The following is a 14,345-nucleotide window of genomic DNA, read 5'->3' as shown; positions in this document are numbered from 1 at the left end:
AGGGACTGCAAGTCATACCAAAACGTGTTGCAGAAATGGACCTCATTAACTAATGGAAGATGAGGATTATTTAATTTCACATTTCCTAGGCACTTTCCCAATTTCTAGACCTTTATTAAGATAGTATATAAGCCCCCACGTCTACTTCCTTTAATTCAGTTTTTTATGAAGGTCCAGGCATTTGTGTATTATTTCTCCTGATAATCTGTCTTGTCAGTTTAATTTACAGTCTCCCAACTACTAAGATTTGAGAGTAGAGGAAGTTTTTTCTCCAACACTAAATGGTATCTCGTGGTCTAGAGCCACTCATTGAATACCCGATACATGCAAGTTCTAATTGAGATACTATAAATATATACATAAAATTTCAATGATTTAAAACAGAGGAAAGAAAATATCTCACATTTATGATTACATGTTGAGATGGTATTTTGAATATAATGGCTCAATAAACCAAAGAAATTTTACCTGTTTATTATAGCTACTATAAGATTTTAAAAATTACATTTGTGGGTGGGTGTGTGTGTGTGTTTACACACAAACACACACACACACACCCCTCGTATTATATTCCTAATAGACTAGTCTAGAAACTAGTAATCTAGATTCCTTAATGTGTTTCCAAAGGATTTCCATAATAGAGGCCAAAGCACGTTTTCCAAGTTTTTCCATTCATTATTTTTGATTTTAAAAATAACGTTCTCAGCTCCACCTCTCAGAGTAAGCTGAAAATCTTACAAATATTAATCCTCAGCTCCTACACAGATCAACTAGATACAAATGCCCAGTAGAACCTGGGCAATCGTGTAGTGCATTTTGGTTTTGTTTTTATTTTCCTTATAAAACTCCCAGTTGATTAGCCAGAGTTAGAACCACTGTTCTACCTGCCCTGTACCTTCACTTGAGGAAGAAGGATATAAACTGAAAAGCACTAGGTCACTAAAAAAAGATATTAATAACTGGGCTGCCCTGAGAAAGTCATTTTACTTCCAGACTGGGTTTTCTCAACTGTAAAATGGGAATAATATCTTCCCAATGTACTCAAAAGGTAATTTTGAATATTAAATGAGAATAGACTTAGTCATTAATATAAAGTAGCCAATAAATACATGTGGTTTATTTCTCCCCCCACCCATTATTTTTTCCCCATCCACTTCTTTCAATTTCTATCCCTTATTAAAGGTAACAAACTCTAGTTGTTCCAGTCTAGGGTACATTCTGCACCACAACAAAAGAATTATAGCCAGGTGCTGTGATGCATGCCTATAGTCCCAGTGACAGAGGAGGATGAAGCAGAAGGATCAAAAGATCAAGGCCAACCTCAGCAACTTAGTAAGACGCTATCTTCAAAACAAACTAAAAAGAGGGCTGGAGTACAGCACCCAAGGTTAAATCTCTTATAGTAAAAATAAAAAAATAAACTAAGATATCCTGAAATTAATTAGGAGGGTCAGAGAATGGAAGGGTGTTGGAGAGGTAAGGGAAGTTAGTCAATGAACAGATGTGGACAAAAATCAACTCTAGGTTGAAACCTTGACTTAAATCCCATCATGGCTGCCCACCAGGCCCCGTTTCTGGACTGTTACTCCAACCAATCCAGAAGCAACTATTACTTCTCCTTGTGGACTAACCTCTTGACCCAAGCTTCCCCTCCTTCACTGTTCTCTAGAGGCTTCTCTCTCCTCTAGAGGCAACAGAAGTTCAATGTAAGAATTGTGCTTTCCCTCCCCAAAGTTTATGAAAATACAGAGCTCCAGGTTCAGCAGACATTTTCTAATTCCTATCTAGCCTTGTTGCTGGAAGTTGTAGGAACTTGTTCCAAGACTTAGTTTTTCCTTCTCTGGGTAGCCTGTGTAATGAGGCTCAAAAAACACCTTTATTTCATACATCCCTAGGTCTCAACAGTCTTGTTTTTAATAATCTATTTAGTACTTACCAGGTGGTTTTTAATCTGTATAGTGCCTTATAAATATAAGGAATACCACATAGATATAGACTTCTAAGTTTTGGGGTATCTTAAGTTCTTAGTTTTGTGGGGTTTTTTGGGGGGGGCAGGGAGGTACTGGGGATTAACTTAAGGGCACTATCACGGAGCTACATCCCAGCCATTTTCATTTTTTCTTCTTCCAATCTTTTGAGACACTACTTGCAATCCACCTGCCTCAGCCTCCCAAGTTGTTAAAATTAAACGCATGAACCACCATGCCAAGCAAGTTCATAGGTTTTTCCGACTTACATTTACTTGTATTTCCCCTATACATATATTCAGTCACCTATACATAGAAAGCAACAGACAACTAATGTCAGAGGTTGAAGGAATATACATACCGGGGAAATGACAAATAGTTCACTTCCCATGAGATCAAATACCCTCACAGTTCCTGTGCTTTCAGCATAGGCCAGCAGTGTGCAATCATAACTCCATGCTACCCGTCTCCACTGGGGTTTCGGATCTTTTGGAACTAGAATGAAAAGAGGTGCTTTTAACAATGTCATAATGATAGTTAACATTTTAGTCACTGCAACTATAGTATTCAACTATATTACATTATCTAAGGATCTCTAAAATTTCATTCAATAGAAAACAGTTTCAAGAAATCCATTTCAAGTAAAATGTAAATCAAATATTCTGCCCCATTTATTTTAGAAGCAAAACCTCTGACACCAGAGGCCTGATGAATGCTAAACATACTCTCGTGTCTGGTAAAGGCTCAGAAATATGTCTCAAATAAAATAGAGCAAAAGTCTAGAAAATAATTCTAGTACAATGAGTTTGGCCCCTCTAAAAGCAAAATTTGAGAAGCTTAACAGATCCTTTAAATATATCAAACACAGATGCCAAGAAAATACAAAATAAAAGGAATTCCATACAGATGCACACATTTAGAAAATGCACCAGAACAGTTTTTAGTCAATAATATAACTAAGATTTTTATACGCAACACCTTAAAGTAATCCAATAATCCAACACTGGGATTTTTTTCTCTGAATTTTTAAATAGGAAGGATATTAGCAATGAGGGGAAAAAGAGGTTATGAAACTCTAAACTCCAGGTTTTGTTTGAAGTTTGTGTGTTTCACTGGCTTCCATTTCCCCTCATTAGAAACTCAGAGCTGAAGAGACAGGTAGGATAAACACCCTCTTGTTAGAATTCCAAATAATCAAGCAACTCAAGGTACCACCACGGGACAAGAGCAGAAAAAACCTAGAACCTCAGCATCCTTCCTGCCCACACAGAGCACTTCTCATTATGGCATGCTGCCTCTTGGTCAGGGCCTTAGGACTGCTTCTGTGGGAGAGAAAAATAGGCCACCCCAAATCCAACCTCTTCAGCATATTTTGAGCCAGTTACTCAAAGAAAACAGATTTCTGCAGACAAAAGAATGGCTCCAAGAAGCTGTCCTTTTAAAGAAAAAAAAAAAATTCCATCTATAAAATTGTGTCTACCTAGCCAGGAACAGAGGCACAAGCCTCAACACCACCCTCAGTCCCAACTCCAAGCAGCATTCAAAGAGATGCTTCCCACTAGGTAAAGAAGCGGGAATTAAGTCCAGGCCTTAGACTTGAAATCCAGTGCCAAGTAGAGACCCATGACTCTACCCCCCAGGTCAATACCCACAAACTGAGCCACTGGAACTGCATTAGCCAGGCTGCAAGTAAACTGCCTCCGCTACCCCTCCTCCAACCTTGGGCAACAGAAAAAGAAAAAAAAAAAAGACTACCAACTAGGAAGCAGATCATGAAAACTAGCACAGATCTTTAGTCTTGGAGCTCGAGACTCAAAGCCAAGGAAAACCCCAAAGGCCACATACCTAAACCAGAGCTCACAGGTGTAACCTCCAGATCTGTACTGGCATCAGGCAGGGAACTGCACAAATGGGACAGACTTGAGTTTTGGCCTGCATCACTGCCAGCCTTGGAGTGTGCCTGGCACACCCAATCCCTCACACCCCCAAGTCCCTGAAGCTGTAAAACTCAGGTATAACAGTAGCATCAGCCTTGGTAGCCAAGGGACTATCTCCACATCCCATCCCCTTCAGGCACCATAGCTATCCTCAAGGCCAGTGCTTGCAGAGGAGCTGCTAAACCTGCTCAACACCAGGAGAGACTTGTACCCTAGTAGGATGGGTCATGTTTCAGCCTGTATCCCTGCCAACCCATAGCATGGGCCTAGATCACCCCTGAGACCATGCAGATTCTTGTGGCCGAGATTCAGGCACAAGCCAGCTTAGAGTTAGACTTGGAGCCAAAGAACTACCTTCACTATCACTACTCACCTTGGACAGCATAGTGTAGAGCAAAATGCCATTCATTCGCTGACAGTAGGACAAGGCAATCAGCATAGAACTTGGCCTTGAAATGCAGTGCCAGGATGGTGAAACGTAACACTGGAGAGATCTTAACAGTCCTCACCAGTAGGCCAGTGCCCATGAACAAAGCTTTTGAACGGCCCCAGTTCTGACACAGAAGATATATAGCCCCAGTATATCATAAGCCTAACCTAACCAGGATTACCTGTGGCTAACTGCAACCAGCTTGAGCCATAAAAAGACTCTGGTGATAGGCAACGAGCAGTGTAGGACTTGGGCTACCCAGTGCTGGACTGGTCTTGGTGGATTACAGGCTCTGTGTGAAACAGCTTGGCAGTTTGGGTAGCCATAGGTGTGGCTTAGGGGCCTGGGACTAGCCTCTCCATAGTGATTCTGCCCAGAGTTGGGAGATTTCCCAGTGGCTGTAGATAAGGTGTCTGGGTCTACCACAGTCCCACAGAGGCTTGAGGTGATGGAGTACCCTTGTTAGGTATTCCCCCAGTTCATGCTCAGCAAAACACCAACTGCAGAACTGGTACAAAGTTGTGCCTAGATAGCTCTCTAGTATGAACAGACAGCAAACCAACAGAGTACTCAAACAAAACCTGGAATTAAGGCATCACATATTCCTTCCCAAAAGTGAGTCATGAAGAAACAGAAAATGTGAACAGACTAATAAGTAATGAGACTGAATCAGTAATAAAAAGCTTCCCAAAGAAAAGCCCAGTATAAATGGCTTCACGACTGAGTTCCAAACATTTAAAGAATTCTCTTTAAATTATTGCCCCCCCCAAAAAAAACTGAAGAAAATTTTTCCAAACAGATTCTACAAGGCCTGCACTACCCCGATATCAAAACCAGACCTGTACACAAAAGGAAACAAACCAGTATCCTTGCTGAAAAAAATCCAACAAAAATGCTAACAAACCAAATTCAACAGTATATTAAAAACATTAACCATGATCAGTTGGAATTCATCCCAGGGATACAAGGATAGTTCCACCCACATAAATCAATACCACCTCAACAGAACAAAGAACAAAAACCATATGATCACCTCAAAAGAAACAAAGTGTGTGTGGGGGGGGGAAGATCCTAAAATTTGTATGGAAACAAAAAAGGTCCAAATAACCAAAGGGATTTTGAGGGGCGGGGGGGAAAAACACAGGAAGTTCAACATCCTTTCATAAAAGCAGTTAACAAGTTAGGTCTATGGCCTCAATATGATAAAGGTCATATACAATAAGCCAACAGCTAACATTACACTGAGTAGTAAAAGGCTGAAAGCTTTCTAATAAGTGGAATAAGACAAGGATGCCTAGAAACACTACTTTTCAACATAGTACTATGAGTCCTAACCAGAGCAATCAAGGAAAAAAAATAGCCAAGGAAGGTGGCACATGCCTCCGATTCCAGTGATTTGAGAGGCTGAGGCAGGAGGATTCCAAGTTCTGTGACAATGATTCATTTTATGCTTTGAATATAGTAGCCCTTGAGCTCCACCATCTTGGCTTATCTTAAAATGGGCATTTTTTTTTCCTTCTCCCTATCCCAAATTAACCAATGAATCACAATCCCCCTACAGAGAACACTGTGAATGCAGACTTGGAATAGCTTCTTTAAAAACCCTCTGTTCTCCCTGATGGCAGAATTGCATCCTCTGGGACAGGAGTCCCCTGTGCTTCTCCTTTGATTAAAAAAAAACCCACACACTTTCCTTTTTCTCAAAATAGTGTCCTCCTGACAATGATGTAAAGAAAAGGGAACTCTGCACACTGTTGGTGGGTATGTAAATTAAAAGTAGAACTACCATATGATCCAGCAATCCTATTCCTACCTACACATATCCACAGGTCCACAGGAAATGAAATCAGTGTATGATAGAGACATCTGCACTTCCATGTATATTGCAATATTATTCATAACAGCCAACAAATGGAAGCAATCTAAATGGAAACAAGTGAAGAATGAACATAATGCATGTGTACATTAAAAACTATTCAGCCATAAAAAAAAATCCTGTCATTTGTGACAAAATGGATGGAGATTATGTTAAGTGAAAAACAGCAAGCAGAGACAAGAACTGCATGATCTCACTCAGGTGAAATCTAAAAAAGTTAACCTCCATTTTACTTTCAAGTTTCGGGAGATCATCAGAAGCTGGGGAGATAAGAGGGAAGGAAGGGATGGGGAGAGGCTGATCAATGGGAACTACAGGGAAAAACAATTTTCAGAAGTTTGTGGCCTTCTCTGTAATTATCTGCTAATATCACAGGTCAGTTTTTATCATTTTTTTTAACTCTTATAAAATAGCTTCCTAACTGGTCTTCCCATCTTCAGTCTTTCTCTTCCTCCACTACCCAAAGAACATTTTAAAATAGAAATGAACAAATCAAATCCTTCTGCTACTTTAAAATCCCTGATGGCTTTTTCATTCCCAACAAAACCAAGTCTCAATGCCTCACTATACAGGAAAGGCCCTTACAGAAAGGCCTATCGTATACGTTTATAGTTTCATCCCATACCACGTCCTGTTTCACACCCCTAACACCACCCGCACATATCACATCTGCCCTTCATACACATGGATGCCTTTACCTGGCCTGTTTCTCTCCATTCTTACTCATCCTTCTAAGCCTAGTTTACCTGTTACCTCCTCCTTCCTTGACACTTTGAAGCTGACTGGTCTCGTCTAGTACACCAAATATGCCATACATACATCTTTCATAGTATTGATCACCTCGTACTAGGTTTACACAACTAGCCTTAAAGAACACTAATTAAGTATGCATTATCCAACTGGGGTCTGTTCTCTACCTGAAAGAGGTACTGTGTAGAAGTCAGACTCCCCTTGCCTTCAGTAATATATTTTGTATATATGAGCAAAGTATGCCAAGTATCAATGAGTTCATTTTTACTGTCAATAAGTAAAAAGTATATTAAAAAATCTGAGAGGTCCTTAAACACAGGAGAGTCTAAGTAACTTTATTCAGTCCTACCAAGACACTAAAAAAAGTTCTGAGTTTATGTAAACACAATGAGAGTAAGATGAAAAACAGTTCCATGTCTTCAGATAGCTTAAGAGTCAAATGTGGAAGCAGACAAAATGATGAACAACTCAAAAACCTACATATGCACAGATGCTACATAAAAACCAGCAAGACAACGACTTTGACTTAAAAAATATTTATGTGCTGAGAAAATGCTGCAAACATTTTTCTATTACTATTGTCTCACCTGAGAACAGATTTTTCCCTCTTATTTCATTTTGATGGGATAAAGAGACATATGCAGTACATTCTGTTTCTGTCTAAAACAAGTTCCTTCTAAAAGGGATTTGTTTGTACTATTACTTCTAGTTATAAACAGTAACTCCAGAAAACTCGGCATGTGTTTTGACCCAGATAAAGATGTGTTTTCATTACAAGAAGATTTTACAGAACCATGTGAAAATAAAGTCTATTGCTGGATTTTTCCAGCTATCTGTGTGGTTTGGGAAAGGAATGAACAGTATACATTTTTACAAGACAAATGTCAGAGTTACCCGAGAAGTATTCAAAAAGGCTGAGAGTACAACAGCAACCTGACAACTGACATTTCAAGGTCAAAACGTTTACACCTGCCCAGATTTTCATCTACTGCTGTACCTGAAACCTGCCCAGCTGCCAAGCTCTCTCCCCACTCCAAGTTTTGTTAATGTTATTTTAATGTTATTTTCTCTGCTTAGAGCATCCTTTCCCTGAACCCTTCACTGGCTGCTTTTTCAAATCTCACATCCTTAGGAGAGCTTCTGACGACTCTAAGCAACCTCTTATGCCCCACTATTCTCCACCTTTACAAAGATTTCATTTCCCTCAGCTCTCATCGCAATAATTAAACATTTGGAATTCAAAATTGTGAGAAGCTGCATCAACTTCGTTCAGAAATTTTATCACCAGTGCCTTGTTCTGGTAGTACACAATAGGCACCCAAAGATTAAAGGGGTACATTTCAATCCAGTGCTCACTTGTACACACTGCAAAAGCAATGGCAAGAACTTTAAAAATAGGGAACAATGGGGTTGAGTCTCAGTGTTACCAGAAACAAGTCGAGGATGGCTTTGGGGAGATTATGGGGGCCTCAGTCTCCTCACCTGCAATATGAAGAGTCTGAGGAACAATTTCATATACATCCTAATTTCTAAGTCAGGAACTAAAGGAGCAAGTGCAAATTCATGTGAATAGGAAGACAGATGCTAAATTATTTATGTTTAAAATAGAGTCACTAAAAGATACACGAGAAAAAAATGTACAATTCTACAATAAGGTCTAAACATGATAAACCCTCAAGTTTATTTTTCTTAAAAAATGGCAAACACTTAAAGAATAATTCTCTATGGAAAAGAAATTTAAGAGACTTCAATTGGGCAAAAATATTCGCAACATGGATAAAGAGATAACATTCATGCTATACAGATACTACAAACCAAATACAAAAAGCCTATTAAATCCAAAAGAATATGACCTAATTCTCCCTGCACACACACACCCCCCCCACATATTTAAAAGACAGACAATAATATAGTGTTGAATATTTAAAAGACAGGCAATATATAGTGTTGAAAATGGATAAAAGACATGGCCTCAATCATACCTTTTTCATGATTTATAAATAGGTATAACTCTGAAAAGGATTACAGCAGTAGCTATCACATTTTAAATTCTATACCCACATACAGAGTGGCTTTTCCAGCATTGTTAGGATGGGAGATGAACAAAAACAGGTAAAATAAAGAGGAAGAAGACTGTTATCCTAAATTTCTATTGAGAAGTGGAATAGGAAAATGAATGTGATCCACATTCTTATACTCAAATACTGTGTCCACATGAAACAGAATGAAATTCTTTAAGAAGTCACCACCCCATAAGATGTCCCCCATGTAGCAAATGAGGGAGCAATGTCTCATTACACCATGTCTCATTACACCTGAGTAAATGCCAGCCCATGTATATGAAAGGATTATAAGAAGCTTTTATGAAGATTGCAGATTGAAAGAATCATTCTTTCCTACTTGTGTACTGTTCAAATTTGTTATAAGTTCTGCTTTTGTTACCAAACAAAAGCAGCAATTAGTCTTGAACCTGATCTCCCACAAGAGTTGGTGAATGTGTGTAAGATAACTTCAGGCAGTGCAAGACTGCCATCACTAAGAGGATGAAAAGAGATGACAAAGCCATCTGCTATGCACACACATCTCAAAATCAGGGTTCCGAAATACACACAGAACTGAAGTGTAAATAAATACACCATTATACACAGAGAATTCTACACTTTCCTCAGGAATTGAGAAAGGAGTAGCACCATTACCCAACTCAAACTTATAAAACACTATACACAATAACTGCACCATAGCCAAGAACCAGATTTAATATATATAAACAGGGGCTGGGGATGTGGCTCAAGTGGTAGTGCGCTCGCCTGGCATGCGTGCGGCCCGGGTTCGATCCTCAGCACCACATACAAATAAAGATATTGAGTCTGCCGAGAACTAAAAAATATTAAAAAAAATCTCTTAAAAAAACTATATAAACATTCATGAAGACATAAACCACAATACCAGATTAGTCAAAGTTGTGTATGTTCTGACAACAGAAATTATCAAACAGAAACAGATGCATATATTAGAATATGCTTAAATGCTAAATATAAAAAAAATATTTAGTCTAAACTTCCATCTTCCAAGCCAGGCATGATGGAGCACACCTATAATCCCAGCAACTGGGGAGGCTAAAGCAGGAGGATTGGGAGTTCAAAGCCAGCCTCAGCAATTTAGCAAGACCTTGTCTCAAAACGAAAAGGGCTGGGGATATGGCTCAGTGGTAGGGTGCCTCTGGGTTCAATCTCTACTATGAAAAAATAAGACATCTTCCATCCAGAAAAATAAGAGCTAATTAAATCCAGAATAAAGATAAAAATCAAAGAGAAATAAAATTTTATTACTTAATATTAATACACTGATAAATCTCCATCCTGTCGAAACAGAAAATTATGAATCAGAAACAGTAAATATGCTATAGATAGTAAAAGTTTAAGAATATTATAGACAGAAGATAGCCTATTCAACAAATGGTGCTGGCAAAACTGGAAATGCATATGGAGCAAATGAAATTAAACCTCTCACCATACGCACACACAAAACTCAAAATGGATCAAAGACTTAGGCACTACAGAGATACTAGCCTAACAGAAGAAAAAGTAGGGCAAAATCTTCATAACGGCCTAGGATCTGACTTCCTTAACACCACCCCTAAAGTGTAAGAAATAAAAAAAGAAATCAAGAATCAGTAAGTGGAATAGATTAAAACAAAAAACTTCTCAGCAAAGGAAACAACCATGTGAAGAGAGCCTCAGCATAGATTGGTAGAAATTCTTTACAACATACCTCAGATAAAGCATTAATATCTAGGGTACATAAAGAACTCAAAAAACTTAACACCAAAAAACAAATAACTCAATAGTCTAAAATGTACATTTACTAAATAAATGTACAGACTTCACAGAAGAAATACAAGTAATGAGAAAATGTTCAACATCTCTAGCAATTAGAGAAATGCAAATTAAAACTACATTGAGATTTCCTCTCACTCCAGTTAGAATGGCAATCATTAAGAATACTGGGGGGAAAAGGTGCACTCTTACATCGCTGGTGGGACTGCAAATTGGTGCAACCAATTTGGAAAGCAGTATGGAGATTCCTCAGAAAACTTTGAATGGAACCACCATTTGACCCAGCTATCCCACTCCTCATTTTATTCCCAAAGGATTTAAGAATCAGCATACTATAGCGATGCAGCCTCATCAATGTTTACAGCAGCTCAATTCACAATAGCTAAAATATGGAACCAATCTAGATGTCCTTCAATAGATGAGTGGATAAAGAAACTAGTATGTATACACAATGAAATATTACTCAGCATTAAAAGAGAATAAAATTATGGTATTTGCAGGAAAATGGATGGAGTTGGAGAATATCATGCTAATCAAAATAAGCCAATCCCCAAAATCCCAAAGCCAAATGTTTTCTCTAATATGTGGATGCTAATTCACAATAGGGGAAGGGAGGACTAAGAATGGTTACCTTAGATTAGGTGGAGGAGAAGGGTTTATGAAAAAAACAAAACAGACATTACACACATACACACACACATATATACATATAACTATGACCAGTGTAATTCTACAACATGTACAATCAGAAAGATGATAAATTATACCCCACCTATGTATATCCAACATGCATAAATGCATTCTACTGTCATGTATAGCTAATTAAAACAAATTCCATGAAAAACTAAAGATCTGAAAAGTTTAATATATCCAATTTTAAGAATTTGAAACCTAATTAGAAAACTCCAAGTTTCTCTGGTGAATTCCATCAAACATTTGAGGAAGAAATAATTCCAATTCTACACAAATTCTTTCAGAAAATAAAACAGGAATACTTGCAACCAGTATTTTGGGACCAGCACTATTATAACATCAAACCAGAAAAGCACATTACAAGCAAACAATTTACATACCAATATCCTTCAAACAGAGATGCAATAATCTGCTACTTATGCTTTTCACAATTATCTGCCTAAGGCCTGATGATGGCTTCACCATGCCTGTGAAATCAAGTACAACACTGAGTTGCTTGCTACTTGAGATCACGTTCATAGGCATCTTCTTGTGTTACCTGAATAGTTTGAAGACCTATGTCCCGACATTTAGGAAACTGTGCAGCAGAAAATATGGGTGGAGGAAAGATACTTCAGAAAGTCTTCTTTAAACTTCAGCCTGGAAAAGTATTAAGCCAGGCACAGTGGTACACACTTATAATACTAGCAACTCAGGAGGCTCAGGCAGGAGGATCACAAGTCTGAGGCCAGCCTTAGCAACTTAAGTCCCAGTTTCAAAACTGAAAACTAAAAAGCTCAGTGGTAAGTGTACCTGGGTTCAATCCCCAGTACAAAAAAAAAGTGCAACCTATCATTAACAAAGCCAATTACAAAACATTAATGAATACTATAGAAAAATCAAAAACAGAAAATGTTGATATGTGGTTACTTTTGCTCCTTAATTTCTACTAATATGTATTTTTCAGTAAGAAAATCTCTAAAAATTTACGAAAAGGGGAAATAAGTTATATAATCTGAAGCTCCTAAATCACTTTTGAAATAAATTTTTTCATTTCAAAATGAGCATTTCAAATAGATGCTTCCCAATCTTTTTCATGGCAAAATAGGAAATCATGTTGCATGGCATCCAACAGCAAACTGATGAGACTGCTGGAAGCCTGAGGCAACCAGTGGATCTCAGGCAAAGTGCCCCAGCCACTGGCGGGCTGGCAGGCCATCGGCTGTCCTACAATAGGCTAGCTGCTGCTCACAGTTAAACTCTGGCTTGCTACATTTCAAAGTCAGAAATATGAGGAAAATCTCTTAATTAAAATAGAGCAGCTTAATAAAAATAATTCCACATGAATTTTTAAGTCACTGTTCAAGATGAAAAGAGAAGAGTGAATGACTTAAAATGGCATGGCAAACAGAGTCCAAACCAGTTGCAATGCATATTTAAGACCTCTCTCAAAGGGCTTATCTTTTATAAAAGAATAATTGAAAAATATCAAAGTGGAACCAAATAGCTCCTATTTCAGTTTGCAGACTCTGCAGTATGTAGTTTCAAAAATACATTAACAACAATCTGGCTCCTTTTCTCCAGGCACGCACATGAAATATCATTTGGCATATGGGAGTTATTCCCATAAAGATGAGTCAGATAATAAGCAAATGATCATTACCTCACATTATATGAAATGGAAAGAAGCCATTAATGCAGCATTAAGGGCATAAACTTCATACATTTGGAAGCCCACAAAATAAAACATTAGTTCTCAAAGCATTATCTCATCTATACTGCCACATTAACTGTGTACTCTAAAAATTTTTTAGCAAGTATTATAATTTATATGGAAAACAGAACAGTTAAGCTTTCTATTTTCATGTTAACTTGTAAATTTCTCAGTTTACTTACTGGCCAAGAGGTTTCTAAAGCCAAAGTTCAAAAGGAACCCCGTGTGTGTCTAGATCTTCCAACGTTCTGAGCATGCTCCTCAGAGACCTGCCTCAGAGTTCCCAGGCTCACACCCAGCTAAGGGGCACACTGGAAAATATTCAACTGAAACTCTCCCACATTATTCTTTTGGGGACTTTACAAACCATATATATTATGTAAGCCAAATAAGGTCTACTTTAAAAAGCACTGGTGAGGAAACTATAGAAGTTCAGGAAACTGTAGAAGTTCAGGAGATTCTAGAGCTCTAGAATTTCTTTTAGTTCTAGAGATTCTAGAGCTCTTTAAACATTCACTTTTATAAACACTACCTCTCTTCATGCTATTTTGAAAAGCATACTATGCAAGCAGAGCTTCTCAACTACCCTTACTGTTCCATTCATGGTATGTATACACATTGGTATATGTTAATAAAAACCACGACTATCATGACAATTACTCAATATAAAGATGTATATAGTACACATAATTAACACATAATATATATTCTCATGTATTTCAAAAATTCATCAACAGGAACTAAGCACATATACTGTGTTCATACATTAATAAAAGTCATTGATTAGTTCCTAAGTACTTACTCGATAAGGTCAAAATTCATGTGCCTATTATTTGTCAGGCAGCTCTAATCAGTAAAAATCCTAAGTTCCTGAGTAAGACAGGAGCCCTGCGTCAGGCGTAGTGACACACACCTGTAATCCAGGGGCTGAGGTAGGAGATTTGCAAGTTCAAGGCCAACCTCAGTAAAAGCAAGGTACTAAGTAACTCAGTAAGACCCTGTCTCTAAATAAAATAGAAAATAGAGCTGGGGAGGTCAGTGATCAACTGCCCCGAGTTCAACCTCCAGTACCAAAAAAAAAAAAAAAAAGACAAAGACAGGAGCCCTGACTTCAAAGAACAGTCTGAGAATCAGACAAGCAAATCAACAATTAAAGACTAAGT

General features: G+C 38.0%; 1 protein-coding gene across 1 annotated transcript in view; it reads right to left on the bottom strand.

Annotated features, from left to right (window-relative positions):
• LOC143387302 (NBAS subunit of NRZ tethering complex-like) overlaps positions 1-14,345 on the bottom strand; it is a 254,702-nt gene that overhangs the window by 226,445 nt on the left and 13,912 nt on the right. Inside the window, 1 exon segment of the mRNA XM_077108062.1 lies at positions 2,329-2,462. Within this exon segment, the coding sequence (XP_076964177.1) occupies positions 2,329-2,462 (134 nt within the window).

This window comes from Callospermophilus lateralis, unplaced genomic scaffold (assembly GCF_048772815.1).
Source record: "Callospermophilus lateralis isolate mCalLat2 unplaced genomic scaffold, mCalLat2.hap1 Scaffold_127, whole genome shotgun sequence".
NCBI lineage: Eukaryota > Metazoa > Chordata > Mammalia > Rodentia > Sciuridae > Callospermophilus > Callospermophilus lateralis.
The sequence above is the reverse complement of the archived record's forward strand: the minus strand, read 5'-3'. Positions and strand labels throughout refer to the sequence as shown.